The 27,267-nt window shown below is 48.3% G+C and overlaps 1 protein-coding gene across 2 annotated transcripts in view; it reads right to left on the bottom strand.

The window, feature by feature from the left end:
- Positions 1–27,267, bottom strand: part of KIF9 (kinesin family member 9) — a 47,256-nt gene that overhangs the window by 5,679 nt on the left and 14,310 nt on the right. Inside the window, exons 6-17 of one of the 2 annotated variants that reach the window (XM_032297967.1) lie at positions 26,473–26,556; positions 26,269–26,361; positions 24,732–24,879; positions 22,983–23,047; positions 18,960–19,037; positions 10,710–10,778; positions 10,073–10,177; positions 8,907–8,962; positions 8,127–8,217; positions 7,504–7,637; positions 5,754–5,948; positions 3,774–3,988 (exon numbers count right to left, since the gene is read on the bottom strand). In XM_032297967.1, the coding sequence (XP_032153858.1) occupies positions 3,774–3,988; positions 5,754–5,948; positions 7,504–7,637; positions 8,127–8,217; positions 8,907–8,962; positions 10,073–10,177; positions 10,710–10,778; positions 18,960–19,037; positions 22,983–23,047; positions 24,732–24,879; positions 26,269–26,361; positions 26,473–26,556 (1,333 nt within the window). The remainder of the gene's footprint in view (positions 1–3,773; positions 3,989–5,753; positions 5,949–7,503; positions 7,638–8,126; positions 8,218–8,906; positions 8,963–10,072; positions 10,178–10,709; positions 10,779–18,959; positions 19,038–22,982; positions 23,048–24,731; positions 24,880–26,268; positions 26,362–26,472; positions 26,557–27,267) is intronic. The other variant, XM_032297966.1, reaches the window with a different exon arrangement.

Genomic DNA, 27,267 nt, shown 5'->3' with positions numbered 1-27,267 from the left:
TGGGGGAGGAAGGCATTCCAGAGGGTGGGCACAGAGCTGACAAATCATGAAGATGGGAGACCACAGGCAGGACTAGGCCATGGCAAGGAGATGGGCAAAGGACAAGAAGGCCAGGCTTCCAGGGCATGTCTCACACAGAGGGGAGCTCAGCTCAGTGGGGCCACACTGGCATTTTAGGACAAACAGGAGGGGAGGGCAGGGGAAGGTGCAGAGGGCCCATGCTCCATGCTTATTTATTTAAAATTCTATTAGCCAAAGATATTTAGTAAGCAACCCAAGTATACAAATGTCTATTTTTCTTGTAAATTACATCTACAAATAGCCTTCACTGACTAGTACTACAAGGCATTTGGGCAAGGCTCCTTATTAATAACAGCAGATATTCAAATTGTCTCTTGCTGATTTCCACATCCACCAGCTACTTTTTTTTTTCTTCATTTTGAGATGGAGTCTTGCTTTGCTGCCCAGGCTAGAGTGCACTGGCACAATCTCAGCTCACTGCAACCTCCGCCTCCCAGTTCAGGTGATTCTCCTGCCTCAGCCTCCTGAGTAGCTGAGATTACAGGCATGTGCCACCATGCCCAGCTAATTTTTGTATTTTTAGTAGAGATGGGGTTTCACCATGTTGGGCAGGCTAATCTTGAACTCCTGACCTCAGGTGATCTGCCCACCTTGGCCTCCCAAAGTGCTAGGATTACAGGCATGAGCCACATGCACAGCTCACCAGCTACCTTCTTGTTAGAGATGATTAGACATCTATATTGTGTTGAGTGGCTGTCAAAGGACTCCAGGGACAAGGGTCAGCGCTATTAGCCTCTGTGCACGTATCTTCTATGGTCTGTCAGTTCAGTGACAGTTGTTGGGCTAAGACAAAATAATACGGTGTGCAAAGCTATTCACCCTACTCTCCACTGCCCACAGCACCTGAAAGCTTAGCAAAGGCATCACATCAACTCCCATCCCCAAGTATGGGGCAAGTGTGTTCTGGTGTGACTTGAGGTGTGTGGCTGGGGTGCATGAGGCAGACCCCAGGTGTTAGAGGAAAGTGTTAGCACTTCCACTGATGTTTATTGAGAAAAAGTAAGACACATTAAAAGTCACAATGCCATTAATGGAAAAGCAAGTGTCTTGACTCTGGGATCTGGGATGTGGAGTGGGGGCTGGGAGTCACCCTCACCAGGTATCTCACCTTCAATGCAGAGCAATCTGCTGTGGTCTCTATGCTGTGGGAGGTCCCTGATGTGATTATTTGAATAAGCCACAATCCTTTACAGAGTAGAGTTTTTACAGTACTCTGCTGAGATGGGGAGTGACTGTGAACATCTTTTGTTCTACTCAGAGGATCTCTGATTATCTCCAGGAAAAAAAAAGAGTTGAATTTAGATTTTACATTTTTACATTTTTCTTTTCTTTGTTTCTTTTTCTTTTATTACTGGTCTCAAGTGATCCTCCTACTTCAGCCTCTCAAATAGGTGGGATTATAAGTGTGTGCCACCACACCTGGCAATTTTGCATTTTTCTTTTACAGAAGACTAACATTTCAAATATGTTGACCTTTCTGGGTCAGCAAGTGGCTGTCAATCATAAAGTATCTAGTAGATTGATTGATTGATTGATTGATTGATTTGGCAGGGCTTCACTCTGTCACCCATGCTGAAATGCAATGGCATGAGCATGGCTCCACTGCAGCCTCAACCTTCTGGGCTCAGGTAATCCTTTCACTGTGCCTCCCAAGTAACTGAGACTATAGGTGTGTGCCACCATGCCCAGCTAATTTTTTATGTTTTTTTGTAGAGATGGGGTCACACTGTGTTGCCCGGGCTGGTCTCTAACTCCTGTGCTCAAGCAATCCACCCGACTTGGCTTCCCAAAGTGTTGGGATTACAGGCATGAGCCACCTCGCCTGACCTAGAAGATATATATATATAGAGAGATGGAGTTTCGCTTGGTTGCCCAGGCTGGAGTACAGTGGCACAGTCTCAGCTCTCTGCAACCTCTGCCTCCCAGGTTCAAGTGATTCTCCTGCCTCAGCCTCCTGAGTAGCTGGGATTACAGGTGTGCGCCACTATGCCCAGCTAATTTTTGTATTTGTGGTAGAGATGCTGTTTCACCAGTTGGTCAGGCTGGTCTCAAACTCCTGACCTCGTGATCCACCTGCCTCAGCCTCCCAAAGTGCTGGGATTATAGGTGTGAGCCACCACGCCCGGCCAGAAGATATTCTTAAAAACAAATTTACTTGATCTGTTCAAGTACATTCAATATAATAAAGATATTTTGGTAATATTTTCATAATCATTGGAAAAATAACTACTTTTAGGGGACAGAACAAAAATGGTTTTTTTTTTGATACTGATAGATAAAATTTAAAATATTAAAAAAATTTTATGTCTTCCTCATCTCATCCTTTGAAAATGTCCACTTTCAGGTATATTTAGGAGTAAATGATATGCCAGCATAGCATGCATATATTTTATCTTAAATATGTAATAAAGGGCTGTATGTTGAAAGAAAGTTTGAGCAGAGAGGACAAAGAAATGCGTGTTTGTCCCATAAGACCTTCACTATGTCCTCTCCCTGTGGTTCTGGATAGGGGTCCGTCTACAGCCACCATCACTGGCTCCAGCTTACCAGACCTGTGGAGGGCTTTGCCCTCAGGAATAACATGTCATAATTGGTCTGTGAGGTGTGATAAGAATGGCCCCTGGCCGGGCATGGTGGCTCACACCTGTAATCCCAGCACTTTGGGAGGCCAAGGTGGGAGGATCACCTGAGGTCGGGAGTTTGAGACCGGCCTGACCAACATGGAGAAACGCCATCTCTACTAAAAATTCAAAAATTAGCTGGGCATGGTGGTGCATGCCTGTAATCCCAGCTACTCAGGAGGCTGAGGCAGGAGAATTGCTTGAATCTGGGAGGCAGAGGGTGCGGTGAGCCGAGATCATACCATTGCACTCTAGCCTGGGCAACAAGAGCAAAACTCCATCTCAAAAAAAAAAATAGAGTGGCCCCCAAGAATTAGAAAACAAAGTTGCCCTCTGAGAATCAATTGTTTAATATTTTTTTTCCGAGACAGTCTTGGTCTTTCACCCAGGCTGTAGTGCAATGGTGCAATCTTGCCTCACTGCAACCTCTGCCTCCTGGGTTCAAGCAATTCTTGTGCCTCAGCCTCCCAAGAAGCTGGGATTACAGATGTATACCACCACACCCTGCTCCTTTGAGAAAACAAATGAGTAAAATGCAACCACTGTGAGATGATCCATCTGACTTGCAGGAATAAACTAGGTGACATCTGGAGATCACTCATGAAAGCTGGCCTGGCATCCACATTCTTGTTCCCTTCCTTGATTTTTCATAGTCCCTACCAGCAGCTCCACCTCCATCTAACCACCTGGGGCAGTGAGGAAATCACACCAGGACCCACGGACCTTGTAGAGGTCACCAGCTACCCATCGTCTCCCAGGGATACCTCTGCAGGACCAAGGGCCTGTTTCATTGTGGACAGTAGCACATATCAGGTGGAAGGCCCAGCACCAAGGTCTGAGATAATGCAACAATGAGGGACCCACAGGCAGAGGCTGGCTGACAGGGAAGGACCCTGTGGCTCTCAGGGGCTGACCACGGCCAAGTGATCTGACCCATGGGTCAAGGCCACACCCCAGCACCCCCGCGACCCCCCCTCCCATCTCAGTCCTCCAGTGCCCACAGCTGTCCTCCTTCAAGCAGCATGACTCTGAGACCCCAAAGTTCCCTAGCTATCTTTCCATCACATTTACCTTGCTTCTCCCGTAGTGACTTCTGGAAATTCAGGGCCTCCATGGTCACATCAATCTCCCGCTTGATGGCATTGATGCGCTGTGTGGTCTCGCTGGCCCTTTTTCTCCGTTCGTTCAAGATGGATTTGTTTTCTTTGAAAATGCGGTTGATCTCACTACCTCGCTCGTTCTTAAACTCCTCAAAGGCCACTGGTTTGGAGGGTGGGGTGTCGGGCCTGGAGACACAAGGGTGAGGCCAAGGAGGATAAATGAGGTGGCTGCCTTAGGGCCACCAGGCACTTCATCTTTCATCCCTGGGGCTTCTGTGGGCAGGAGGCAGAAGTGCTAGGTACCACTGACCCCAGACAGGAGCTATACTGTGTAGGAATCACTCCCTCCTCTTCGATTTACTGAGCACATGTACAAGGACATATGCCCATGACAGAAAGTGAGGAAAGCAAGGAAAAGTATAAGAAACAAACAAGAAAGAAAAACCACTTACTACCTATTGGCAACCATACAATGGCATACAGTGGTATATCTCCTTCTGGATTTCTTTTATAAACATATATATATCTGTATATATATATTTTTGGAGACAGGGTCCTGCTCTGTTGCCCAGGCTGGGGTTCAGTGGCTCAATCATAGCTCACTGCAGCCTCGAGCTCCTGGGCTCAAACAGTTCTCCTGCCTCAGCCTCCTGAGTAGCTCGAACTACAGACATGTGCTCCCATGCTCAGCTTGATTTTTTGTAGAGATGGAGTCCCACTATGTTGCCAGGCTGGTCTCCAACTCCTGAATTTAAACAATCTTTTTGCCTTGGCCAACCAAAGTGCTGGGATTACAGGCATGAGGCACCGGGCCTGGCCTCTGATATATTTTTGAATGGTTGAGGCCATGCAGTATGTTTAATTTTACATCTTACTTTTTTTTAGCGTAAGGTGAAGTGTTGGGGCAAGGGAAAGTAGATTGATGTGGGCAACTTTGAAATGCATAAAAAAAAAATAACATGGAGGGATAGAAGGACAGAGGCATAATGAAACAAACAGAGTAACATGTAAATTGTAGAACTGGGAGGATGCTTGGTGTACAGGTGTTCGCTGTACAATTATTTCAACTCCTCTGAATGTTTAGAAATGTTCAGAGGCTGAAATTCTTCATGTACCCCAATGGCGGAGAACAATTCACTTAGTGCCCTTTCCCTAGTGTTGGCTACTGAAGTGTTTCAAAAATATATAATTATGCTTTTTAAATAAATGATGAAATAAGTATCTGTTGTATAGATCTTGTTTTACATCTCTATTTCCTTAGGATAGATCCTTAAAAACTCATCAGGGAGAGGGGCTGAGTGATTCGAGAAAAGGGAAGAGGTTATATTCTTTCATACCTTAAAAATGTTTAATCTTTTGAATGCAGTACTTGTACAAAAGATACGTAACTTTATTTAAATAATTGCTAACTGGAGGGTCTAAAATGATTCCATATTTAATTGTTCATCTTGGATGACTCCTGAGGTTAGATCATTTTGCAGGTGCATAAGTCATTATGTTTCTTCTTTGGGGACTGTGCTCCTAGTCTTTACCTATTATTTCTTTTTTTTCCTTTTTTTGTTTTTTAGACAGAGTCTTGCTCTGTCACCCAGGCTGGAGTGCAGTGGCATGATCTCAGCTCACTGCAACCTCTGTCTCTTAGGTTCCAGTGATTCTCCTGCCTCAGCCTCCTAAGTAGCTGGGACTACAGGCATGCACCACCATGCCCAGCTAATTTTTCTGTATTTTTAGTAGGGACGGGGTTTCATGTTGGTCAGGCTGGTCTCAAACTCCTGACCTCAAATGATCCGCCTGCCTTGGCCTCCCAAAGTGCTAGGATTATACGCATAAGCCACCACACCTGGCCTATTCCTTATTTTATTCCTCTTTTATCTGCAGCCACTGTTTACATGTTGAGGATCACATACTGGTTTTGTTTGATCTGGTGCGGAAGCTAACATTAACTGATTACCTAATTGGGCGTACTTCCTCCTTGGGGGAGTCTGAGAGAGGGGGCTCAATGCTGGAGGTTTCCCGGTCCCGCAAAAGCATGTCTTTGACATCCCCATCCTTGGAGGATGGGACCAGCTGGGTCTTGGAGGTGGAAACCATATCCAAGTCCTTGGCACTCACAGGGCTGCTGGCACCTTCCTTTTTTGCTGAGGAGCTGGAAAGAGAAGGCAGGGAAGCCCCAGGGTTCAGTCATGGGCAGTGAGGTATCTCAGATGCTAGGATGAGTGACCCTTCTCAACACTTACTACACTGGGAGCCCACCCCACTCAGCTCCCATTTTGTTCATATTCCCAGGTAAAAGTGCAAATAGTGTGATGCTAAGCCAAGCAGATGTGGAGAAAGAAGATGGCATTTTTCTCCCTTTTATCAGAACAAGGAGCCCTCAGTGGTCTTGGCAGGAGACGCTTGGGAAAAATGGGTACAATATCCATGGATTGAAAGTGTATGGACCTGTGGGATGGGCCACAGGTTCTCAAGAACCACCATGGCTGCTGAGGTCTGAGTCATAGGAGCATCCTGGGGAAGGACTGGCAGAGGCCCACACAGGGTGGGTCTGTCTGTGGACCAATGGTACAGCAGGATGGCTCTGCCCTGCTGTGCTTACTGGTCCACACCCTGTTCTCCACACCAGCTCCCAGAAAAGTAGCTGTCCTCCCTGCCAAAGGAATGGTGCTTGGTGCTTGTCTCCCAGGAGAGGCACATCTAAGGACCCAATTGGCAGGAGGATGCCCATGGCTCTTCCCAAAGGCCTAAGTATAGAAAATCTGTTTCTTCCTCTTTCCTCCTTTTTACAACAAGTGTGGCTCAGGGGACTGAGCCTCAACCCGCTGACTACTGCACGGATTATCCGGCAGCAGAACAGAGAGGGCTGGGGTGCGACTGCACTCCTGAAGAGGCAGAGGAGGCCAGGGACACCAGCATCCTCTACTTCCTGACTCTTGTCCTGCGTGTAACAGTTTTCTACAATCAGCTCTGGCCCATGTGCAGGAACTATGCTCACTCACTCATCCTCACGACAACCCCAATGACTTGGATGCTATTATTATTATTCCCATTTTGGAGATGCGGAAACAGGCACAGAGCAGTTCTCATGCCTCACACAAGGTGACCCCTTGGGTGTGAGAAGTGCAGAGCAGGGAGGGGAGCCCGGGTGTCAGCTCCAGAGCCTTTGATCTTACCCACCACTACACAGGACCCTGGGAGAGTAGGCTCACTAAGTGAACCTAAATGCCCTTCTCACCTTGCACATACAAACCAGTCTTGCCTGAAAGGTGAACTGGGGTTTTAGGTGACCTGAGTGCCAGTCAGTGGGAGGACTCCGGTGAAGTGAGGGGAGGGGGTACCACATAAAGTGCCAGAGGGCATGGGCTTTGGAGAGCTGGTCCAGCTTCTTACTGCCATTCTACGACTCACTGGCGGTATGGCCTTGGTGAGTGACTTCCCCTCTCTAAGCCTCTGTTTCCTCATCAGTATAATGAAGACATTTACCCCCACCTCACCAAGTTGATGTGAGGAGAGGTGATTCTTGTGGGGTTCCAAACCAGCCCCAGCCTGGGCCCCACAGACTTACTAGAATTGGTAGCAGTGACATCCATTGCACCAACCCAGTAGCTGAGACACCAGGGGGAAGGTGGGAACAGCGCACGCTCTCCCACTTACCCACCAAGGAGGGCCAGCTGCTGAGGAGGCAGAGCAGCAAGGTCACTCACCTGAGTGGCTCTTTGGATGTCTTCTTGGACTTGGCTTTCTTTCCGGGTTTGGTAGAGAAAGGGGCGACTCCGAGTCCAAAGCTTTGTCCTTCAGGCTCACCCACTAGGTGGCCATCAACATCCACAAGCCCTGCCTGCGTAGAGAGGCCAGCCAAAGTCTGTGAGTTAGATTAAGGGCTTGGGCCCCTTGGGGGCCCATGTTTATATGGCTCAAGGCTCAGAGTGGACATGTTCACCCTACACACCAAGGTTTGGCTGCTGCTGATGCCAGCCTCAGGTTGTCCCCAGTAGCGCAGTCCTTGAGCACCCTGCCAAATGTCCACTTTCCACATGAACCCCCTCACCAATATACTGATTCCATACTTTGGGTATCTTAAGGCTTATCTCCAACCTAATTCCAGGAATTTGTCTTTGATATTATTATCCATGTCTCTACCTTATGGAAATTATTTGTAATTCAAAAGTGGTTTACTCTTACACAGGTCACCTGTGCTCATTCTGGTGTTACCTTTATCTGTTGGAATCCTAGCTCTGGTTTAATGCATAATACTTGCTGGCTTTGCAAACGTCTGAGGATGGAAAATCTGAGCTGAGTGCTGTTGGCAAGAGACAATTATGCTTACCTTCTGGACAGCAGAAATGGCTGCAAAGTCATTCTTGTCAATAAGGGTGTACTTCCTGCGCAAAGTGGACTCCACTTCCTGTTCCTGTTGGCTTGGGAGACAGCATGAGAGAACAGCTTGCACCTGGGGCCATGCTGAATCCACTGGGGCAAGAACCAAGTACTGGGGTTAAAAGTCATATGGGCAAGGTCCCTTGCGTGGGGCTACACCTTCATTATGAACCAGACTAGACAAAAGGACAAAGGACTCATTTCCCTCTGCCCCAATGCATACACCTATCATCTACCCCCCAACCCACGGGGGCCACCTTATGCCATGTGTGTCTGCTGCAAGATGACACTTGATAAGGACTGTAAGCTTCACTTCGGACCATGTGGGGTTCTGTCTTAGGTTCTGTCTCTAAGAGACCCCTTGGAATCATGTGACCAGCTTTTGTGATACCACCTTTTGTGAGCATAAGCTGTTTAGACTATGGGTATGTTTGCACCCAAATAAACCACAAATGCCTCCTGAGGTGAAGGTGTGTGTGGCAATATTCACAAGGTGAATATTCACAATGCCCTGTTCTGGGCACACTCAGAGCTGACACTCCATAAACACCTCCTGTCCAATTAATGAACTCACTGAATATTCACCAGGGATCCAGGCATGCCCCAAGGACTGATTTGGCTCTTCATCCACAAGCAAGAAGGGGGTGCCCTTGGAGGCAAGTACCCAGACCACAGGAAATAAAAATGGCAGCCTGACTGTAGGAGTGAAGCAGGGGTGAGGGTCTCTTACCTCAGAACCACCCGGAACTGGTTGAACACCTCCTTGATCTGTCTAAGGTTGATTATCTGGAGGGAAGAGAGCAAGGCAGAGGCTAGACCAAGGGCACCTAGAGAGACCAGGCTGCATCTGTTAGTAGAGAAATCAAGACCACATGGCTGACCCCTGGACCATCTGTCTGGAGAAGAGGACACCTGCACACAGCCTCTCAGCAAAGTGGCAGCCAAGCCCTCCTCCAGAGCAGAGAAACACCTGATTAATCATTTTAAAACTGTGTATTTGCTGAGGCTATAAAAACCACCTCTTCTAAGTGGAGACCTCTATAAAATGAAAATGATTCTCTACCTTGAAAATACTTTCTAAAGTTTTTTTTTTTTTTTTAAATAAAATCTATTTCCTCACCTTTCTCTTACTTCCAAAAGGTCCCACCTGCTGTCTTCGGATGGAGCCCATATATGGATCTGTCTGCGTGAGCACGGACACACACATATGCGGCTGGAGGAAGGTTACTGTCTTCCCCGGCCCTAATGCCCACAGCATTCCCCTTGATCAAGGGTTAATTTGGGACTGCCTCTCCTGTGAAGGCCAGAAGAGTCCATCCTTAGTTGTCCCAGGCCCACCGCTTGCAGCTGCTCACAGTAACAGCCGGGGGTCTGCCCATGTCTCCAAGAAGAGGGGTTTGATGGACGTAGTGTGAAAACAGGATGCAGCCTTCCCCCTGAGGGCCCTGCCTTGTGGGGCTCTGTTTCTCCCTCCTTGGCCTACTTCAACTTGGGTCCTGGGGTCTACCTTGTAGACAGCCAGCATGACCACCATCCTTTCTCAGCTTCATTCTGCAGGCACAGTCAAGCACCCCAGGTGCAGCAGCTCAGTAAATCCCAGCTCCGTTTCCCTCCCCAATGGGTAGGTGAGGCCACTGAAGTACATGAGGTTGAGCATTTTGCCAAGGTCACTCAGCAAAGAGGCAGCTGAGCTGGGGTTCAATCCCAGCTCCAGGGCTTGTGCTTGCGCCCCTGAGATGGGCTGAAGGGTCCCTGACATCAAGAGTCCAGCATCACCCTCCATCCACTGTATCCATTCATGTGAGGTTCTGAGGCCAGCATAGCATGTGTTGGGCTGTGCCCAGGACAGAGAGGCCGAAGCTGGCTAAGCAAAGGGGTCACAGCGGGGTTCCTTACATCAATCTCATCCAGCGTCCCCTCCAGGTACCTTCGCACCTGGGAGTTGATCTCAGCAATCTGGATTTCATCCATGGGGTCATAGGTCACAAAGGTGCGGCTGGTCTTGAAGGAGGATAAAGAACATGTGGATAAGTAACAAGAACCTGAGCCCACGCAGGAGTGACAGGAGGCGTTCTGAGAGCCAAAGTAGGGAGTCTAGGCATAGTCCCTGGCTGCCTAAGCTGGCTCGTTCCCTTCATCATTGGCTCCTGGCAGACAGCCTGACACACAGGCCAGGTGCTTGGGTCAGAGACGGATAACGGGGTCGGGGAGGAAAGGAAAGGCCCTCAGACATGGGGCCTGCTACTCCAGACAGTGGCTCTGCTGGCTGAGTCCCAGCAGACTCTGCATCATGAGAGTCATAAGGAGCAGGAGGCATGTGCTTCCTCTGCCTGGAGGCCCCTCAGGACCATTGGAGGACTCTGCCCCCACTGCCTGCCCTCATAGCCCCTTGCTGCTGCCCCTTTCCTGCCACTCAGCCTGTCCCGCCCCTGCCACTGGCCTTGACCCATCATGCTGTCTGCCCTCAGCCCCAGTCCCTCTAGTCGCCCCTACGCCAGCACCTCTGCCTTCCTCCCTTGCCTCTTACCCTTACCAGGCTGTCATGGATGGCCAGTTCCTGCTTGAGCAGTGCTAGTTCCTTCTCCAGGTTCTTGACCATTCTCTGCCGGGAAACATGGTGGGGTGGGGGCCGACAGGAAGGGTCGTCAAAGAAGCTACCCCGTCTCTTTCACACCAAGAGCACAATTCCTCATTCTGTGCCCAGACATCCCAGCCATTCCTGGATCCACAGGCTATGCTTTCAGCTTCTGGCCATTCCCTCCTCACTGATGACTCGTACTCAGCTGGTATGAGTTTAGGGAGCTGGGGAAGAGTCCAGTGAGTTCTGGGAGGACCTCAACAGTCCCTTGGCCTTTGCTGCTTCCAGCAGAAGAGACAGCACAAGCCATAGGGCCACCTCAAACCCCAACTCCCAGGGGCCCCAACTACCAGGTAGAGGATAATGGCCCTTTTGGTGCAGCCTACAGGCTCCAGAATGCTTTTCTTCTTTTCTTTTCTTTTTTTTTTTTTTGAGAGGGAGCTTCGCTCTTGTCACCCAGGCTGGAATGCAATGGCAGAGTCTCAGCTCACTGCAACTTCTGCCTCCTGGGTTCAAGAGATTCTCCTGCCTCAGCCTCCCAAGTAGCTGGGATTACAGGTGCCTGCCACCACACCGGGCTAATTTTTGTACTTTTAGTAGACACAGGGTTTCACTATGTTGGCCGGGCTGCTATCAAACTCCAGACCTCAGGTGATCCACCTGCCTCAGCCTCCCAGAGTGCTGGGGTTACAGGCATGAGCCACCGCACCTGGCCCCAGAGTTGTTTCCTTTTAGAAACAGGCTCTCACTCTGTTCTCCAGGCTGGAGTGCAGTGGCACTATCATGGCTCACTGCAGCCTCAACCTCCTGGGCTCAAGCAATCCTCTCACCTCAGCCTCCTGAGCAGATCATACTACTGTACACACTGCCCTACCCAGTTAATTTTTGTAGAGACAGGGGTCCCACCATCTTGCCCATGCTCGTATCAAACTCCTGGGCTCAGGCAATCCTCTCGCCTCGGGTTCCCAAAGGGCTGGGATTACAGGTGTGAGCCGCTGGGCCTGGCCTCCACAATGGTCTCTATGCATGGTTACAACGCTCATCCTTTACCCTCATCCTCACCAACCACTGCATGAGCATGTCACCACTCCCCAGTGATAATCAGGTATTTCACCTTTAATTTTTTTTTTTTTGAGATGGGGTCTCACTCTGTCACCCAGGCTGGAGTACAATGGTGTGATCTTAGCTCATTGCAACCTCCACCTCATGGGTTAATGTGGTTCTCCTGCCTCAGCTTCCTGAGTAGTAAGGACTACAGGACGCACCACCATGTCCAGCTAATTCTTTTATTTTTTAGTAGAGATGGAGTTTCGCCATGATGGCCAGGCTGGTCTTGAACTCCTAACCTCAGGTGATCCAACCGCCTTGCCCTCCCAAAATGCTGGGATTACAGGTGTGAGCCACCGTGCCCAACCTCACCTCTAATTTTTTGCTGCTTACAAACAATGCTGCAAGAACATTGTCATACTCATGTATTTATGTCCTTATAGATTTCTGTAGAATAACACAGTGATCTATGAGGGTTTTTGAGATCTGCCCCCATTGCTTCTTTTCTGCTTCTCTCCCCTGGTAAACGCCAACCACTTCCACAAGTTGGTATGCTCCTGCCTCTGCACTGCCCATCCTCTGCCCTGGGATGTTCTTCTCCTAGGTATTTCCAAGACTCATTCACAGTCAGGCACAGTGGCCCACGCCTATAACCCCAGCACTTTGGGAGGCTGAGGTGAGTGGATCACCTGAGGTCAGGAGTTTGAGACCAGCCTGAACAATATGGTGAAACCCCATCTCTATTAAAAATACAAAAATTAGCTAGGCATGGCAGCATGCGCCTGTAGTCCTAGCTACTTGGGAGGCTGAGGAAGGAGAATCACTTGAACCTGGGAGGCGGAGATTGCAGTCAGCCGCGATTGCACCACTGCACTCCAGCCTGGGTGACAGAATGAGACTCCGTCTCAAAAAAGAAAAAAAAAAAAAGACTCATTCACTTACCTCCTTAAAATCTTTGTTCAAAAGCTCCTAAATTAGGTGCACCACAATTACTCTTTAAAATTGTAATTCTGGCCAGGTGTGGTGGCTCACACCTGTAATCTCAGCACTTAGGGAGGCCGAGGCAGGTGCATCACCTGAAGTCAGGAGTTTGAGACCAGCCTGGCAAAACCCATCTCTACAAAAAATACAAACATTAGCCAGGCGTGGTGACAGGCGCTTGTAATCCCAGCTACTAGGGAGGCTGAGACAGAAGAATCGCTTGAACCTGGGAGGCGGAGGTTGCAGTGAGCTGAGATCATGCCACTCCACTCCAGCCTGAGTGATAAAGTGAGACCCCGTCTCAAAAAAAAAAAAAAAAAAAAAAAAATTGTAATTCCTTCCCTACCCCTGCAACATGCTTTAAAAATCTCTAATGGGCAGGGCGCAGTGGCTCGCACCTGTAATCCCAGCACTTTGGGAGGCCAAGGCGGGCAGATCACAAGGTCAGGAGTTCAAGACCAGCCTGGCCAATATGGTGAAACCCCATCTCTACTAAAAATACAAAAAAATTAGCCAGGCATGGTGGCACTTGCCTGTAATCCCAGCTACTCGGGAGGTTGAGGCAGGATAATTGCTTGAACCTGGGAGGCGGAGGTTGCAGTGAGCCGAGGTCACACCACTGCACTACAGTTTGGGCAGCAGAGAGGCTCCATCTCAAAAAAATAAAATAAAAAACAAAAACAAAAATCTCCAATGTTTTTTCATAGCACGTTTTGCCCTTTAATATATTCTAGATTAGTGCTGTCTGATATAATTTTCTGTAATGACTGAAATGTTCCATATTTGTGCTGCCCAGTATGGTAATGACAAGCCACATACAACTACTGAAAACTTGAAATGTGGCTAGGGTGCTTGAAGAAGTAATTCTAATTTTAATTAATTTAAACAGCCACATTTTGAGTAGCAGTTACTGTCTTAAATGGCGAAGCTTTAAAACTTACCTATTTATTGTTATTAATTTTATGTACCTCCCCTACTCCCAAGAGACTGCAAGCTCAGAGATTTGTGTTTCTGTTCATGCAGTCAGATATCCCAAGTGCTTTAAAAAGCGCCTGGCACATAGTAAGCACTCCATAGATTTTAGGTAAGTAAATAAATGATACATTTTGAGGAGAATTGCTAAGTCATTTTATATTTGATAGATACTATCTGACTGTCTTCCCTAAAAGAGGCACAAGGAACTTCAAGCAGAGAACCCTCGCTGTGAACAATCAGACTTCCTTTAGTTGTCATAAAAGGGCCACTGGAGGGAGCCCCTGACACCTGGATCCTGGGACTGGTGACCAAAACTATGACCAGTCCACCGCCCCACTGGCCCTCTCCCAGACCAAAGGCCTGCTGTACTCTAACCTTCATCTAACCAGGTCACCTGGGCACCGAGGCCCATCTGCCCTCACATAGCAAGGGTCAACAGAACCCTTGGTATCTTGATGGCTCTGTGGCAATTCAGGCAGAAAGCCTGGAACCCAACGCATGTGACCAGTGTCCAGATCCTGGATCTGCCCCTCTGGGAAGCCCCAAGCAGGTCTCCTTCAGGGGTGAGCTTCCTGTGGGATCAAGTGGGGAGGCTTGGTAGCCAGTCCCACCTGTCCATATATCCCTCCTTCTCCCAGCCCTAGAAAATATATCATGGCCCAGCTATAGAAAGTTTGAGCCGTCAGGTGCCTCCAGCTTGATGACTGTTCAGGGAGGCACAGCAGAGCCAAACTTATATGTCTGGGCCAATCAGAAGGTGATGTAGGAGGCTGGGCACAGTGGCTCATGCCTGTAATCTCAGCACTTTAGGAGGCCCAGGCAGGCAGATCACTTGAGATCAGGAGTTCAAGACTAGCCTGGACAACATGGTGAAACCCCGTTTCTACTAAAAATACAAAAAAAAAAAAAAAATAGCCGGGCGCAGTGGCACATGCCTGTAATCCCAGCTACTCAGGAGGCTGAGGCAGGAGAATCACTTGAACCTGGAAGATGGAGGTTGCAGTGAGCCAAGATTGTGCCACTGCACTGCAGCCTGGGCGACAGTGAGACCCTGTCACAAAAACAACAACAAAAAAAAAAGGGGCATTTTTTAGATAGAAAAAATGCCTTAGAAACAGCACAGACACATGTAAGTTTCCTAACAGGCATTTTCATCATAAATGTAATGAGGATAATTCAGAGAGTTCTGTGTAAGCTGCACAACAGGCTGTGGGGAAGCTCTCGGCTCAGGCAGTTTTCCGACTTTCATCCCACCGCAGCTTGCCGGGGTATCTTCTCTTGGCAGAGTGGGGTACACTAAGTTTCTCTCTGCTGTCTGTTTATGCCTGAGGCTCACAGCTCTTTACATCACTTCACAGAATCACAGACTGACAGAGTGGGAGGGTCACTGGAGGTCATCAGGCCAACCTCCTTGTTCACAAAGGACAACCCAGAGGCTGAGAGGGTCAGAGCAACTCGCCACAGAGAGCTCGTGGTAGAGGTGGATTAGGAACCCAGTCTTCTGCCTTATAGCCAGCCCCACCCGCCAAAGAAATTCTGAAGAAGCAATTCCATCCCCTTGAAAACAGGTGTCAATGCCAAAGACAGTGCTGAAAATGACCTGAGAATACTGGCTACAGTCTAGGAAAAGCAGTAACCAAAATAATTTTTCCACTTCTCTCTCAAGAACTCATGTTTGTAAAGAAAAATGTTAAACAGAAAGATTATAAACACATTCACACTGGATGGCACAGAGACTCACTTGGCTGTCCAGGACCAACCGTGCAGATCTTAGAACAGAAATTACATGAAAGAGCATGATCCTCCAACTTCACAAGGCATGGCGGCTCATACCTGTAATCCTAGCACTTTGGGAGGCTGAGGCAAGAGGATCCCCCAAGTCCAGGAGCTCAAGACCATCCTGGGCAACATAGGGAGACCCCGTTGCTACGGGAAAAAAAAAAAATTAGTCAGGTGTGGTGGTGCAGGCCTGTGGTCTCAGCTACTTGGGAGGCTGAGGTGGGAGAATTGCTTGAGCCGAGGCAGTTGAGGCTACAGCAAGCCATGACTGCACCACTGCACTCCAGCCTGAGTGACAAAGTAAGACCTTGTCAACAAATAAAAAATAGGGGCATGAAAAACCTTATAGACAGGTACAACGTCCACCCAGCCAGGTTCACAGGTAGCAATGTTGATAATCCTGAGCTAAGGGAACACCAAAGAAGAAAAGATAAGAGGGTCAGGCACAGTGGCTCACACTTGCGATCCCACCACTTTGGGAGGCTGAGGTGGGCGGATCATGAGGTCAGGAGTTGGAGACCAGCCAACATAGTGAAACCCTGTCTCTACTAAAAATACAAAAACTAGCTGGGCGTGGTGGCAGGTGCCTGTAATGCCAGCTACTCAGGAGGCTGAGGCAGGAGAACCTCCTGAACCCAGGAGGTGGAGGTTGCAGTGAGCTGAGATGCCACTGCACTCCAGCCTGGGTGACAGAGTGAGACTCTGTCTCAAAAAAGAACAAAAGAAAAAGAAGAGATAAGAAAAGCTTCAAGAATACAGAAAAGCATATAAAATAATGCCATTAAACCTGAACAAACCACCCCAAAATGTGACTTCAACAGCATGCTGTCATATTGGCCTCAGGGTTGTTGTTTTTGTTTGTTTGTTTGAGACAGAGTCTTGCTCTGTTGCCCAGGCTGGAGTGCAGTGGCATGATCTTGGCTCATTGCAACCTCTGCCTCCCAGGCTCAAGCGATTCTCATGCGTCAGCCTCCTGAGCAGCTGGAATTACATGTGTGCACCACCACACCTGGCTAATTTTTCTATTTTTTAGTAGAGACATGGTTTCTCCATGTTGTCCAGGCTGGTCTCGAACTCCTGGCCTCAAGTGATCTGCCTGCCTCGTTCTCCTAAAGTGCTGGGATTACAGGCATGAGCCACTGTGCTTGACCCAGGGATTTTTTTTTTTAAGAAGTAAAACATTTCAGATAAATGTGAAGCTTCTGTATGCCATATTCCAAATCCACTCCCTTCCCATCCCAAAAGGTACCTCTGGCCTCAGTCTGGGTGTTTCCATGCCATGCATTTTTTCTTTTACTGCACACACTTATAGCCATTATTGATATCAGCATCTCTGCATGTTTTTATATGTGGTGTAAATAACAGAGGCTGTCATTTGGGCCACTTCAGGCATCTAGTTTTTTTCTCATTTGAGATATATCCATGCTGGTAGCTCTAGCTCTGGCTCCCTCATCCCACAACTCATTTAGCTACTCTTCTGTTAAAGGATATTGATTATGTTCCTAATTTTTCACGATTACAATAAGTACTATAAAGAGTCACTGTTTAATCACTATTACAATAACTCTTTGAAGAGACTTACAGACTCTATAGACGAATGGCGCTCACAGTGCTTGCTGTAATAGTGACTTCTATAGTCTCTCACCTATGTGAGAATGTCTCTAGACTATACACACCTAGAAGCAACACTGCAGATGGGGGAGGAGTGCTGACTGATATTCACTGAACATTTACCCCATGACAGCACTATGCTGAGAGGTTTCTGCACATTGTCTCGTTCTTCATAAGATCTCTTTGAGCATGGATTCTGTTATCTACCCAATTTACAAATGAAGAAACTGAGACTTAGAAAGCATAGGTATTTTGGCTGGGCTTGGTGGCTTATGTCTGTAATCCCAGCACTTTGGGAGGCCAAGGCTGGTGGATCACCTGAGGTCAGAAGTTCGAGACCAGCCTGGCCAACATGGTGAAACCCTGTCTCTAATAAATACACAAAAATTAGCTAGGTGTGGTGGTGGGTGCCTGAAGTCCCAGCTACTCGGGAGGATGAGGCAAGAGAATGGTTTCAGCCCTGGAGGTGGAGGTTGCGGTGAGCTGAGATTGTACCACTGCACTCCAGCCTGGGCGACAGAGCAAGACTCTGTCTCAAAGAACAAAAAAACAAATATTAGCTGGGCATGGTGGCACATGCCTATAATCCCAGTTACTCAGTAGTCTGAGGCAGGAGAAGGACTTGAATCCAGGAGGCAGAGGTTGCAGTGAGCTGAAATCGTACCACTGCACTCCAGCTCGGGTGACACAGGGAGACTCTGTCTCAAAAAAAAAAAAAAAAAAACAAATATCAACTCTAGGTATTTTGCTGAGACTATATACAGCTAACAGAGGAAAGAGCAGAGTGCTAAACCTAGGGGAGCCCAATCCAGCTGCCATGGCCTTCACTAGGATGCCAGTGGTTCTCAAAGTGTGGCCCCAAGAGAGCAGGTATCGGTGTCATAAAAGGGCCTAAAAACTTACTAGAAATGGGATAGAAGCCGACCTTAAGATGAAAAATTTTTAAAAGAAAAGAAAAAAAATCGGGAATCAGAAACTCTCAGAATCACTGGGAATGGATCTAGTGATCGGTGGTTCCGCATCAGCCAGGCGATTCTGATGCTTTCTCACGTGAGAACAGCTGTTCCAAGCCCCACTTCCTCCCCAGTCTCCAAACCATGGGTTTGTTCCACAGAGCCACAGGGACGGTCATTTTCCTTCAGGATTTAGAATCTGAAAAGTTTAACTGGCTTGTCAACCTTAGGGCTTGCAAATCCTCCTTTCTCTGTGAGCTATGATTCCATAAGCATCTTAGAGGAAAGCCAAATTAACAATAAATGTGCTTTCACTATACAGATGTTGCCGGAATGATCTCCAAAGTGGTTGTATCAATTACACTTTGACCAGAAGTGGACAAGAGTTTCCATTTCTCCACATTCTCATCATCATCCTAGTTTTTGCTAAGTTGAGGGTAGAATTCCACTGAGGTTTTAATTTGTATTTCCCTGGTTAATGGTGATGCTGAGCACCCCCTCTGATTGGCCAGCTCTGTTCTGTAGGGACATAGCCAGGTGATTCTGAAAGATGGTCCACACCACTTTAGCCCTTAGCTCTAAGGAAATCTCATGTAGAAGCCTACAGCACCCAGAGTTCCTAGAGCCCCACATGTGACCTTGTTGGTGGCCTGACCTTGCCCTGTCACCCCATGTCAGCCCCTAAAGGTCTCCAGGGACTCTGAAGACTCTGGTCAGTCCAGGGGTGGAAAGGGACTGACCCAGGGCTGCATGGGGATCTTTGGTTGAGGCAGGAAGGGAAGCCAGGCTTGTGTGACCCAGGTACCAAACCCACACACCTTCCCCACAGTGGGACAACTGCCTGCAATCCCTGCTGTACCTCAGCGTCATACTTTTCATTGATGGCAGGCTCAGTGGTGACTAGCCTCATCCTGCTGGCAAATCTCAGTGAAGACAGCTGAAAAACAGACCAGGTAGACGTCAGATGGCTGGCCACTAACATGAGGCCCCAAGAGACCAGCCTTCTCAGAGACCCTGCCTGCCCTTTCCTGGCTCCTCAGGCTCCCTTGTCAACCCGTGTTGGTTCCCTTCCCCTGGAGGACATTGGCGAAAAGGGTTCTTGGGTATGAGGTCCCATGAGAAGAGCAGGAAGCTGACAGAGGGCACATATGGCAGCCTGGTCCTCGTCATGTAAACTATGAGGATACATACTGGTCTATTTCTTCATCCAAACCTGACCATCTTCTACCTCTAGGCCTCTGCTCAGGCAATCCCTGTCTGGAGTACCCTTTTCTGTCCTCCTATGCTGTCTGCCTTCCACGTTCCACTCTTTTTTCAAGGCTCAGCTGAAAACCAGCTTCCTTCTTGAAGCCCTCTTGGTTTTCCTTCACATGAAAGGTCTCTGCTCCTTCCACAAACAGTGTTCTGCCTCCTTCATGCAATTTTCAGGGTCTAGATCAGCTATGTCCAACAGAGATATAATGCAAACTACAAATGTAAGTCATATGTGTAATTTTACATTTTCTAGTAATCATAGGAAAAGTAAGTAGATGAAAATAATATTAATGTCTTTTATTTAAATTTTAACCCAAGATATCCAAAATATTATGCTTTGTTTGTTTGTGGGTTTTTTGGTTTGTTTTGTTTTATTTTTTTGAGACAGGGTCTTGCTCTGTCGTCCAGGTTGGAGTACAGTGGCACAATCATAGCTCACTGCAGCCTCAACCTTCTGGGCTCAGGCAATCCTCCCACCTCAGCCTCCTGAATAGCTGGGACTACAGGTGTGAGCCACTGTACCTGGCCCCAAAACATTATAATTTCAACATGTAATCAACATTTAAAAATTACTGAGAAATTGGCCAGGCACAGTGGCTTCTGCCTGTAATCCCAGTGCTTTGGGAGGCCAAGGCGAGTGGACCACCTGAGGTTGGGAGTTTGAGATCAGCCTGACCAACATGGAGAAACCCCATCTCTACTAAAAATACAAAATTAGCCAGGCGTGGTGGAGCATGTCTGTAATTGCAGCTACTTGGGAGGCTGAGGCAGGAGAATCGTTTGAACCCGGGAGGTGGAGGTTGCTGTGAACCGAGATCGCACTACTGCAGATGCTAGCTGAGGGGTGGAGGGCTCCTCCTTGGCAGTGAGGAACAGCCAGTGGCCTCAGGAGGCAGGCCCAGAGATTCCAGCCTCAGACCATCCTGGGCTGTCTCATATCTCAATGAATGATTCTGAAATGAGGACACAGGCTAGGAGTAGGGATGGCTTGCCGCTAAGTGGCCCAGAGGAAAGACTGAAAGGGCTCTTCCTTGGGCAGTCTACTCTGGTGGCTCCGAGCACAGCCACTGACCACCTGTGTGGCCATTGACAGATCTCACAACTTCTCTGTCAGGTGAGGGGAGAGCTGCCTTGATAAGGTGTATAATGTGCTCTGTTTAGAGCTGGCTCACAGTGAGTCCTCAGGAAGGTGTCTGTCATTACAGGTGGTGTCGCTTTTGCACAGGGCCAAGTCAGACTCTCCTGCTCCAAGCACAGCAGTGAGTACGGCCATGACCCATCACTGTGGTTACTCACACACACATGTACAGTGTCACTGCATAAAGCAACACAATCCATAACGAGAACCATTTTAAAGTTTCAACACATATGGAGAAGAGAATCATTAGCTTCCATATCCCCAATGTACCTTTGTCCCAAACCCCTGAGACCCTCCAACAGTTCCTCTGGGCTTTGTGGGTTCAGTCCTAGGCAGAGACTCCAACTGGTACGGGTACAAGCCCTTGAGATTGCAGGTACCAGGAAAGTAGCTTCCTGACCTGTAAGCATCACAGGAGGTAAAGCGAGACGAGGAGCTTCCACTATCTTGGAGGACATCTTTCTTATAACATGTTTTGTTTTGTTTTGTTTTTTCTTTTGAGATGGAGTCTTGATCTGTCACCCAGGCTGGAGTTCAGTGGCCCAATCTCAGCTTACTGCAACCTCCGCCTCCAGGGTTCAAGCAATTCTCTTGCCTCAGCCTTCTGAGTAGCTGGGATTACAGGTGCCCGCCACCATGTCTGGCCAGTTTTTGTATTTTTTTTTTTTTTTTTTTTTTTTTTTTTTTTTGGGGGGACGGAGTTTCGCTTTTGTTACCCAGGCTGGAGTGCAATGGCGCGATCTCGGCTCACCGCAACCTCCACCTCCTGGGTTCAGGCAATTCTCCTGCCTCAGCCTCCTGAGTAGCTGGGATTACAGGCACGCGCCACCATGCCCAGCTAATTTTTTTTGTATTTTTAGTAGAGACGGGGTTTCACCATGTTGACCAGGATGGTCTCGATCTCCTGACCTCGTGATCCACCCGCCTCGGCCTCCCAAAGTGCTGGGATTACAGGCTTGAGCCACCGCGCCCAGCCTCAGTTTTTGTATTTTTAATAGAGACAGGGTTTCACCATGTTGGCCAGGCTGGTCTCAAACTCCTGACCTCAAGGAGTGATCCACCTACCTTGGCCTCCCAAAGTGCTGGGATTACAGGCATGAGCCATTGCGCCTGGCCTCAACTATGCTTTTTTTTTTATCCCATGAGACCAAGAGGTTCCAGAAGTCTTCCTCTGGGGATGCTGCCTCGCACATCAGCTGGAGCTCTCCTGCCCTGCCTCCCAAGTCCCAGGGTGCTGGATGTTTGACAGGAGCACTCTCCTTGGAAGCTGGGACAGTCCCTCATGCACACAGCTGGGAGACCCTGCAGGAGTGTCTTGCCCTGAAGCATCTTTGGATAAAACCTGTTTCACCTCTGTGGATTCTCCAGGTGACTGAAGCTTGCCCTAAACATCCACACTTGAAAAGTAAAATGTCTAATGATAGCTTTCCTAATCTGTCTTATTTATGATGGGTGGCACTTCAGAGGAAAGTTGGGAAAGCCACAGGCTGAAGGTGCTCAGCTGTGTGGACTCACCTGTGTCACTGGGCTAGACCTTTATTCCTGCCTCTAATTCTCACAAGCTTCTCCCTTCACTAGGCCACCATCCTGCCACATGGATAATCTCCCTGAGTAATCGCACCTCTGGCCACAGCCTTCCCCTATTCAAACCCTGTGACAGCTCCAGCCACCTGTGGAAAAGCCGAGGCCTCAGCCAGGCCACAGGGCCCATTCAGCCCCTGTGATTTCTTTTCTTCTTCTTCCTGAGACCCTCAAACCCCCACAGTAGTCAGATGTTCCTGGTGTGGGTCACATCTTCAGTCCCACTGTTACCTCTGCCAGGAGTACCTCTGCTCATCCTACTGCCAATCCTTTAACCCCAGCCAGCTCAGTGCCCAACTCCAGCTTAAGGAAAAGTTCCCCTTCACCCCCATCCTGGCCCCCTCTGAAGGTCTCCTCTCTCTGGACCTCACATTACTTAGGACTATGGCTTCTCTCTCTTTCTGGGTTGAGGGTGCTGAGCCCCAAGGCCATCTATGACTAATTTCTTCCAGGCTATTCCTCCTTACCATGGTGCACATGGCAAGTGCTTAATACCACCTGCTCATACTGGCCTTACAGCCACAGCCTGGAACCCTGTGGGGGTTTCAAGATGTGTAAATGTGTGTGATTATAAAGAACATGTGACCAATGATCCTTCTCGATCCCAATTCCAGGAGCAGCACGCCAGGAAACGTGGTCTTTGTCTCCACAAAGCTGGCTCTCAGCCTCTCTCCTCGCACAGTCCCCATGCTGAGCCCACCTCCTGCCTGGCCCTCTTCCTCCATCCAGCTCAGTGCTTGGTGTGTGGATCCTGGCTCTGGGCCCCCTCAGCAACTGTGGCTCAGACTCACGCCTAGATCCTTTCACTCTTGACAATGTCTATGGTCACTGTGCCAGCTTAGCCAGGCTTACCCTGCCCTGGCACCCATGAGGAGGGTTTCCAACGTTTCATTGACTGTCTTTACATACCGTTTCCTCTAACTGGGCAGCTTCTCCATAGATGTTTGTCACGAGGACCATATTGCAGTTTCCCCCTGCAGAAAGCAAGACAGAAGGGACTGTGAACCATGTGGTTTTTCTGCCCCAAAGGAGCTGGTAGGGTCTGTTATACACTAAATGTTTTTTGTTTTTTTGAAACAGGGTCTCACTATGTTACCCAGGCTGGAGTGCAGTGACATTATTATAGCTCACTGCAGCCTCAATCTCCTGGGCTCAAGCAATCCTCTTGCCTCAGCCTCCCAAGTAGCTGGGACTACAGGTGCACGCCACCACACCTGGCTAATTTTTTTTATTTTTAGTAGAGACAAGGTCTTGCCATGTTGCCCAGGCTGGTCTTGAACTCCTGGCCTCAAGCAATCCTCCTGCCTCAGCCTCCCAAAATGCTGGTATTACAGGTGTGTGCCACCACACCTGGCCAGGATTGAATGTTTTTGTCCTTACAAAATTCATATGTTGAAGTCGTAACCCCTGATGTGATGGTATTCGGTTGTGAAGACTTTGAAAGTGGGAGGTAATTTGGTTTAAAGTCATGAGGGTGGGGCCCCCATGATGGGGTTAGTGTCCTTATAAGAAAAGAGACCAGGGCCCTCTCTTTCTTTCCATGTGAGGATACAGCAAGAAGGTGGCCATCTGCAAGCCAGGAAGAAGGCCCTCACTAGGCATTGAATCTGCTGGCACTTGGATCTTGAACTTTCCAGTCTCCAGAACTATGTGAAATAAATGCCTACTGTTTTTAAGCCAATTAGTTTATTGTATTTTCTTTCTTTCTTTCTTTCTTTTGAGACAGAGTTCCGCTCTTGTTGACCTGGCTGGAGTACAATGGCGCAATCTTGGCTCATTGCAACCTCTGCCTTCTGAGTTCAAGCGATTCTCCTGCCTCAGCCCCCGAGTAGCTGGGATTACAGGCATGTGCCACCATGCCTGGCTAATTTTGTATTTTTAGTACAGGCGGGGTTTCTCCATGTTGGTCAGGCTGGTCTTGAACTCCCGACCTCAGGTGATCTGCCTGCCTCGGCCTCCCAAAGTGCTGGGATTACAGGTGTGAGCCACTGTGCCTGGCAGTTTATGGTATTTTCTTACAGCAGTCTGAAATGAGACAGGGTCAGAGATGACATATACATCTGTGAGGCTGGGAGGTAAGAGGAAGAGTGAAAGAGGCCACCAGATGTATCTAAAAGAGGATCCAGGAGGAAACAGCAGAGGAGAGATGATACAGGGCAGGGAGGGGTGGGGCAGGAGAGGGAGGTGTGAGTGGGAGCTTTGCTAAGGGTGGCACTCAGATAACCATCAGACACTAGTGACTGTATTGTCAGGCTCAACACAAAGGCCTAGGGCCATGGGGATGATAAGACACAGTCCCTGCTGCTCTGTCCAAAAGGTTGCAGGGAAAAGGAAGACACCATGGGAGAGAGGCCCTCACCCCAAGTCTTCAGGCTGTGAAGGATTCTGCCAGCGGTCCCCTCGGGACAAGGGGAAAAGAGGTTTCCCAGGACAGGTAAAAGCCTAAGGAAGGTTGTGAGGAGTGAATAGCATGGTGTGTTCTGGGCACAGGGCTTGATTCTGCCTTTCCAGGTGTCTGAAGTCACTTCGAATGTGCTGCAGATGAATCCATGCCACCAGGAGGGAGCAATTTTATTATTGTCAGTGACAGGTGTGCCAAAACTGTTCCTTCCCAAAGACACAGACCCTCCTCCCTGGGCAGCAACTGTACCCCCTCACCTAATGAGTCCTTCAGAGAATGGGTGAGCTTGCACTGCCGAAAGGGGATATGGTCCCGCTTCTGGTCCCCGAGGGCAATGATGGCCTGCTCCAGGAACGACAGCGATTTGTTGATGTAGGTGGCTTCCTTCAGTACTCGGCCCTCAGACTACAAAGCAAAGGTCAGTTCTACTTTGAATGCAATAAAGTAACTGCCCCACTAAGAATAGCAGTCTTTGGCTGGGCGCGGAGGCTCACACCTGTAATCCCAGCACTCTGGGAGGCCGAGGCGAGCGGATCACCTGAGGTCAGGAGTTCAAGACCAGCCTGACCAACATGGAGAAACCCCATCTCTACTAAAACTACAAAACTAGCCAGGTGTCGTGGCGCATGCCTGTAATCCCAGCTACTTGGGAGGTTGAGGTAGCAGAATCACTTGAACTTGGGAGGAGGAGGTTGTGGTGTGCCATTGTACTCCAGCCTGGGCAACAAGAGCAAAACTCCATCTCAAAACAACAACAAAAAAAGAATAGCAGTCTTCCTGGTCTGGAGAAATGCTATAAGTCTGTAGTCAGGTCACAGACTCCTTCCCAGAACCAGGGTCCTCCCTCAATGTCATGGGATTGTATTCCATCTTGGGCTAACAGTGGTAATACCAAAACTCAGAAATACTCACGTGAAAACTCATGTGAATGCTTATGCAAATGTGAATGCTTATATGAACATTCATATGGACAACCACTCAAATATTCACACTAACATGAACATGCACTGGAATATTTGTCCAGATACTTAAGCAAAGAATCCCGTGAATATTCACTCACTCATGAATGCACATACAAACGCGCATCTGAACACTCGTGTTAATGCTTGTGCTAATACACTCATACAAATATTCATTTGAAATAATCATGCAAATCCTCATATGAATACTCATATTCATTCACAAAGAAGCCAGGTGTAGTGGCTCACGGCTGTGATCCCAGCACTTTGGGAGGCCGAAGCAGGAGGATTGCTTGAGCCCAAGAGTTCAGCCTTGGCAACATAGCAAGACCCCATCTCTACAAAAAAAAATTAAAAATTAGCCCATCATGGTGGTACACACCTGTGGTCTCAGATACTTGGGAGGCTGAAGTGGGAAGATCACTTGAGCCTGGGAGGTCAAGGCTGCAGTGAGCCGTGTTTGCGCTACTGTATCCCAGCCTGGGAGACAGAGCAAGACTGTCTCAAAGTAACAACAACAAATACACACACAGAGAAATGTTATACTAGCAAGGAACATTTACTAAGCATTGAGTGCCAGGCACTTTGCTAAGAATATAGAGGGCACTATCTCACTTAATGTTTACAAAAGTCCTCTGAGGTAGGAACTGCCCCTCGGTAACAGCCATTCCAACTTTGCCAATCCTGCCCATCCAGCAAGTCCACATTTCCCACTTGGCCTAGCTCAGGACTGTGTTCACAAATATCCAGCAAGTAATGGCCCAAATGTGTGGGCACTGTGCCAGGAAAAGGGCTCATAGCTTACTGAGCAGCAACTCCAGCCCCCGTCACTTACCCCAGACTTCCCCAGCCTCTCCGAGCCTGCCAGATCCACCAAGTTAATTTTGGAAGTGATGTACTTTTCCTCTGATAAGGTCCGGGAATGGGCCTACAGAACATCCAGGCAGAAGTTAGACTGTCACAGGGAGAAGTTTCTGACTAAACAGGCCCCATGGGAATTGACTGCCCAACCTGGGCTGATCAAGGAGCTTGTACCTACCTCCAAGTAGATGGTGAAAATGCAGTGAGATCTGGAAGAGTTCTTGTTCATAGTGTGGGAGGCTATAATCCTGTTGGTCTCGCCCTGAAGAGGAAGGGAATCATAGACAACATTGTGAAAAACTAAAATGACAAGGCATTTGGGTCATTTTTCAGTTATACTGATAGCTACACAAGTGGTCTCATATCTCTGCAATCAGCTGGGCTTCCAGGCAAACCTCTTTTATAAACTAATAGAAAGGGAGTCAAATTGGAGTCCACATCTACACTTTCACCTGCTGCTGGGGATGTGTGAATTGCTATAGCTTTCTGGAAAGCAAAGTGACAATAAAAAATCAAGAGCCTTGTGCCAGGCATGGTAACTCACGCCTGTAATCCCAGCACTTTGGGAGGCCGAGGTGGGTGGATCACCTGAGGTGAGGAGTTTGAGACCACCCTGGCGAACAGGCTGAAACCCTGTCTCTACTAAAAATACAAAAATTAGCTGGGTGTGGTGACTTTTCCTATAATCCCAGCTACTCAGGAGGCTGAGGCAGAAGAATTGCTTGAACCCGGGAGGCGGAGTTTGCGGTGAGCCGAGATCCTGTCATTGTACTCCAACCTGGGCAACAACAGCAAAACTCTGACTCAAAAAAAAATCAAGAGACTTCAAAATATTTATGAATATTGAATCAGAATCAACCTGCATGTCCAACAATTTGGGAATGATCTATGTGTACAATGGAATATTAGGCAGCCAGGAAAATGCTGACACAAAGTTTTTTTTTTTTTTTTTTTTTTTTTTTTTTTTTTTTTT

This window comes from Sapajus apella, unplaced genomic scaffold, assembly GCF_009761245.1.
Source record: "Sapajus apella isolate SASKATOON/1434 unplaced genomic scaffold, GSC_monkey_1.0 scaffold38, whole genome shotgun sequence".
Lineage (NCBI taxonomy): Eukaryota > Metazoa > Chordata > Mammalia > Primates > Cebidae > Sapajus > Sapajus apella.
The sequence above is the reverse complement of the archived record's forward strand: the minus strand, read 5'-3'. Positions and strand labels throughout refer to the sequence as shown.